This window comes from Penaeus chinensis, chromosome 16 (genome assembly GCF_019202785.1).
Source record: "Penaeus chinensis breed Huanghai No. 1 chromosome 16, ASM1920278v2, whole genome shotgun sequence".
In the NCBI taxonomy this organism is placed as follows: Eukaryota; Metazoa; Arthropoda; class Malacostraca; order Decapoda; family Penaeidae; genus Penaeus; species Penaeus chinensis.
The window spans coordinates 36,011,125-36,016,124 of record NC_061834.1 but is presented as its reverse complement, the minus strand read 5'-3'; the positions used below and the strand labels follow the sequence as shown (position 1 = coordinate 36,016,124).

General features: G+C 36.4%; 3 protein-coding genes across 4 annotated transcripts in view; 2 read left to right on the top strand and 1 right to left on the bottom strand.

Moving 5' to 3' along the window:
- LOC125033433 (mevalonyl-coenzyme A hydratase sidH-like) overlaps positions 1-996 on the top strand; it is a 6,123-nt gene extending 5,127 nt beyond the window's left edge. Inside the window, exons 6-7 of the mRNA XM_047624925.1 lie at positions 194-354; positions 600-996. Coding sequence (XP_047480881.1) covers positions 194-354; positions 600-695 — 257 coding nt within the window. The 3' untranslated portion in view covers positions 696-996. The remainder of the gene's footprint in view (positions 1-193; positions 355-599) is intronic.
- A 96-nt stretch (positions 997-1,092) lies between these two features.
- LOC125033432 (protein ALP1-like) lies at positions 1,093-4,370 on the bottom strand. Its single transcript, XM_047624924.1, has 2 exons — positions 3,951-4,370; positions 1,093-2,647 (listed from the first exon to the last, which is right to left on the bottom strand). Exons 1-2 carry the CDS (start codon positions 4,241-4,243, stop codon positions 1,762-1,764), a joined length of 1,179 nt encoding a protein of 392 aa, XP_047480880.1. The 5' UTR covers positions 4,244-4,370; the 3' UTR covers positions 1,093-1,761.
- Positions 4,371-4,997: 627 nt separating this feature from the next.
- The window catches only part of LOC125033330, a 5,807-nt gene continuing 5,804 nt past the window's right edge, over positions 4,998-5,000 (top strand). For both annotated transcript variants that reach the window (XM_047624731.1, XM_047624733.1), the window contains exon 1: positions 4,998-5,000. This exon is cut by the window's right edge and continues 143 nt beyond it. The gene's annotated coding sequence lies outside the window, so the exon portion shown is untranslated.

Sequence of the window (5,000 nt, the reverse complement as noted above, 5' to 3'; positions counted from 1 at the left end):
TCCTCTCTCCTCTCTCTCCTCATTTCTCTCTCTCCTCATTTCTCTCTCTCCTCATTTCTCTCTCTCCTCATTTCTCTCTCTCCTCTCTTCTCCCTTCTCCCTTCTCACTCCTCACTCCTCTCTTCTCTCTCTCCTCTCCCTTCCCTTCCCTCTCTCTCCTCTCTCATTCACTCACTTTCTACTATCTTTACAGCTGTTGGCCAGGCAGTCAACCTCGCCCAGTCCTTGGTCAAGTTTCCTCAGGAATGCCTCAGAGCCGACCGGAAATCTGCACTCTATGCAACATTCTCAGCCAGCTCTATGCAAGATGCCCTGAGATATGAACATGAAAATGGCATCCCTGTGATTATGAAGGTGCAAAGTGTTGCTGTTATTTGTTGATCTTGTTTGAATTGTTTGCTATTCTCTCATCTTATTTTCATGTTTCTTCATGTTATGATCATCCTTATCATTTCTATTATTGTAGTTTATGGTATAAATTCTTTTACTGTTTTTTTAGTTGCTATTAAAATAGGAAAAGAAAAGAAAAAAAAAACCTCAAACAAATAGATTAAATACTTACCTTTATTTGCCTGCTAATTTCATTGCCTTTTTTCCAGGAATCGGTTCACGGGGCACAGAAATTTGTTGACGGACTTGGACGTCACGGGAAATTCCACCTTAATCCAAAAATAGCTCCGAAATCCAAAATTTAGATAGACTGACCGATGTCTTAAATGATATGAAATTATACTCCTTTGATAAAACTGAAATTGTTATGATTATATTGGTAATCTGATTGTAATAACAGGGTATGGTTTGATTTTCAAGTCCTTAGATATTACTTTTATCTACAGAAACTTTGTAAACTTACCTGCAAAAGCTAACTCAGTGGATTCAGTGTGGAGTAGCAAGTTTGTTGGTTATCAGGCATTGTCATGATAATCCATTTTTTTATAATGAATATTGTAAATATTTGTACAAATTGTTTGCTAGGAAATTAAATATAATATTTTTCACATGGTTCTTCTTTTCCTATATGTATGTGGTTCAGAAAAAAACAGCATTTATGGCCAAAATGTATCATATAATTCAATGAAAGATTCTATGAAGGATGTAAGAAAAATAGCAGTGGATTAATGAATTTATAAGTAACCAAAAAGACCAAACTTGGAAAGAGTGGTAAATGAAACCATGATATTGTCTAGCTTGATTGTCTGCTCCATTGTTTGAATTCTTTATGAAACCTGACTATTAATCGCTTCCTCCAAATTCCTTCTTCATTGTTGTCACTGTGGCCCAATGTAGGGGATCACTCCTACCTTGGTCCTCACCCTTTGCCTCAACTAATTTTGCATGGCCTTTTCTTCTCCTCCTATCCTTTTCCCTTTTTCATCCCCTTGTTCTGTCTGCTTATCCTAATTGTTAAATCATTTTTGCCCCTTTTGCCACAATACTTTATCATGAATCTCCTTATGCCATATGACCTTTGATGTCTTTACCTGGGGGCATTGCCCCCAAGCCTCACACTATCTGTATATTTTCAATATACAGATAAAATATTGGTCACTTATGAGAGAAGAGACCACCTCTTTATGATTTCCAGCTGAAGGAATACAGCGATAAGAATATAAAAGAGAAGTTGTGGCGTGAGGTGTGTGAGGCTGTGGTGAGCGATTGGAATATTCTCTCCCCTGAGGATAAAAAAGAAAAAGGTAAGAAACATATTGTATTTGAAAGGAAAATATCTATCATGTGGTTCACTTTTATAGCGGTGACCTTTTATATTTTGTTATACTGCCATGAAACTGCTCCTTGGGGACTAGTAAAGTATGATGCAAAGTGATCTCGTACTGTTTTTCCTCTCATGTTACATCTGGTGCCAACACAATCAATGTCATTCATTGGACATTCATACAGTGTTTCTTCAAAGTTGACACCCTCATGTTTTTTTACGTAGTTGTGTAAAATGCAGCATGCCTTAACTATGACATCACAAAACTCAGGTTTAACATCCAGAGGTCTATGGAAAATTCTCCATGTATTTGCCATGATACCAAACGTGCATTCAACTGAACGCCTTGCTCGTGACAAACGATAGTTGAAAACACGTTGTTGACCTGTCAGATTTTTGTTTGGATATGGCCGTAGAACATTCTCAGTCAAAGCAAATGCCTCATTACTGACAATAACGTATGGCATGCAAATTCTACTGTTGTCATTTGGTAGTGGGCATGGGTTTGGAAGCTTAAGTTCCCCAGAATCTAATTTTTTACAGAAATCAGATTTTTTAAACACATTTGAATCACTGGATTTTCCAGCAGCTCCAACATCAATAGCTGTAAATGAACACCCACTGTCAACTAACGCCATGAGTACAATTGAGAAAAACTGCTTGTAATTATATAAACTAGAACCACAATTATCTGGATTCTTGATGCGGACGTGTTTCCCATCAAGAGCACCAATGCAGTTTGGGAATTGTGTGTTAGCATAGAAATCCTTTGCGACTTGGAGCCAGTCACTTCCACTTTTCTCAGGCATGTAGATGTTCTGCAGGCTTTTCCAGAGTGCTTCACATGTTTCGTAGACAATTTGACGAATTGTTGATTCACCAAGCCGGTACTCAAAGTGAAGCGAAACGAAGCTGTTCCCCGTTGCTAGGTATCTGCAAAAAAAAATGATTAATTTCATTAATTTCAGGAAACCAGCTACAACGAAGATGGAAAAATCTCCGTGAATGCTTCAGGAGGGCGTTACAGGATCAAAAAGGCAGGTCAGGAGATGGTGCCGCTAAGAAAAGGAAGTATGTTTGCTTTGATCAGCTCCTATTCCTTGCACCAACTTTTAACGAACAAGAAACCACAGGTAACTACTCAGCACCGGAGGGTAATGATAAGGAGGAAGAACGTGAACAAGACGACACACCAAGTAATTCTCCAAACGTGAATAACGCACAAAGACCACATAAACCAAGAAAAATCCAAGGAGCTTCCAACAACAGATATGAAGAAGAACTACTTGAAATATTAAGAGGAAAGACTAAAGAAAATTATGATGAGGATACAGCCTTTGTAATGTCACTAATTCCGAAGTTTAAAAAGTTCAATGATGAGCAAAGATTTGAAGCACAGATAGAAATAATGAAAGTGATGAGAAGAGTACAAATGATGACGACACAGATTCCATCTACTACTTATCATGGCAATACGCCCTCTACAAGCACTTGTCAACCGTACGTTGCTGTACCAGGTATGTCTCTGAACACCCAAAGATATCTGCCTACAAGAGGTATGCATCACATGCATCAGCACCAGATACGTGAAGGTCACCACTCAACTCAAGAATTTGTACATACTCCTGGATACCTTCACAACCAACCTTATCAACCTCAGCTACATCATTCACAAGAAAATCGCGAATTTCAAGTCGGCATCAAATATCACCACCACAGCTTCGTCACCAGCATCAGAATATTCTTTGAACTCAGGTGACACCGACCTATTAGAACTGTCATAATAAGACCATTATAATTTTCACACATGATTAGTGCTCAGTGTGTAATGGATTAAATAGTATGTATTTTCTCGTTCATGTATTCCAATTTATTCTGGTGTTCACTGATAACTAATATCATTAGTTTATCTAAATATAAAAAGAATTAAAAGTTTTTTTTTCAGATTTCTATTGTTGAATCTTTCATTGATTTTGTTGAAGTTGAGTGTCTTTTTTTATTATGCTCAATATATAAGGAAATACATTTTCTTTTATTCACAAAGTATTGGTTACATCTGAAAGCAATTCAATCATATCTACAGCGATGTGTAGTGTAGAAATAGTGATGTATTTTTCTTTTCTGAAAATGGAACATATTTTCTTCATTTCCCTGTAGTGCTATTTCAAGAAGAATCATTAATTATGTCAATAAATCACATGTAATACGAATAAACATTTTCCTTATTTATCCTTACCTTAATGTTACAGCCAGCCTTTCCTCTACTGGCACACACTTCCTCATGTTGGTGTCCCTGTGTGCTATAAGGGGCCCAGTTAATGTGATTAGATGACCAAAGGTTTCCTGTGACATCCTAAAGTAATTAAAAAATTTATCAGGGTGCCCTTTTAGGTCCTCAAACAATGTGTGGAATGCTCCACGTAGTAATCGCTGACTGACTATGGGGTGTACCCAGTGATTTCTTGGCTTCTTCTTTCGTCTCCTCCTGAGCAGGAGTGCACAGGTTACTGCTACCTCCACGGCATCCATGATGAGACTAAACAATAGTTGTCCCCATCGCGTGGCTCGTGTGCGGATGTACCTTGGCGACAACTTTTCGTTGCGACAATTTTTTAATTGCGACAATTTTTTGTTGTGACAACTCACAATAAAAAGTTGCTCGTGTGCGGGCAGCCTATGTGTACACACACATACACACACAGACACACATATGTATATATTATAATATATATACACATTATATATGTGTGTATATATATATATATATATATATATATATATATATGTGTGTGTGTGTGTGTGTGTGTGTGTGTGTGTGTATGTATGAATGTGTATATATATACATATATACACATACACATATATCCATACATACATACCTATACAAATGTATATTCTTTGTTGTAACAGACAAAAGCGGAAAACAAATCGTGCCTATTTAAAAAATTAAATCGCGCTAACATTAACCGCGGATCGTAAAAAGATTTGTATAGTAAATTCCATATACTTTCTAAAATATATCTATAGATCTTTATAAAAGCTTCTAAAATTAAGTTATTACAATGCTTCACATACAAAAAAGTCAATGAGAATGCATATAATTAATTACATAAGAATACATACGAAACAAAGCTTCCTAATTGGTTATTTACATCGCTCCACACACAATGTCATAATAAGAATACCTACAATAATATAGTAAAACTGTATACAATAATATAATAAGAATTAGTATCTTTATATATATATGTTTATATATCTTATCACCAAAGTCCCGAAACTGTGG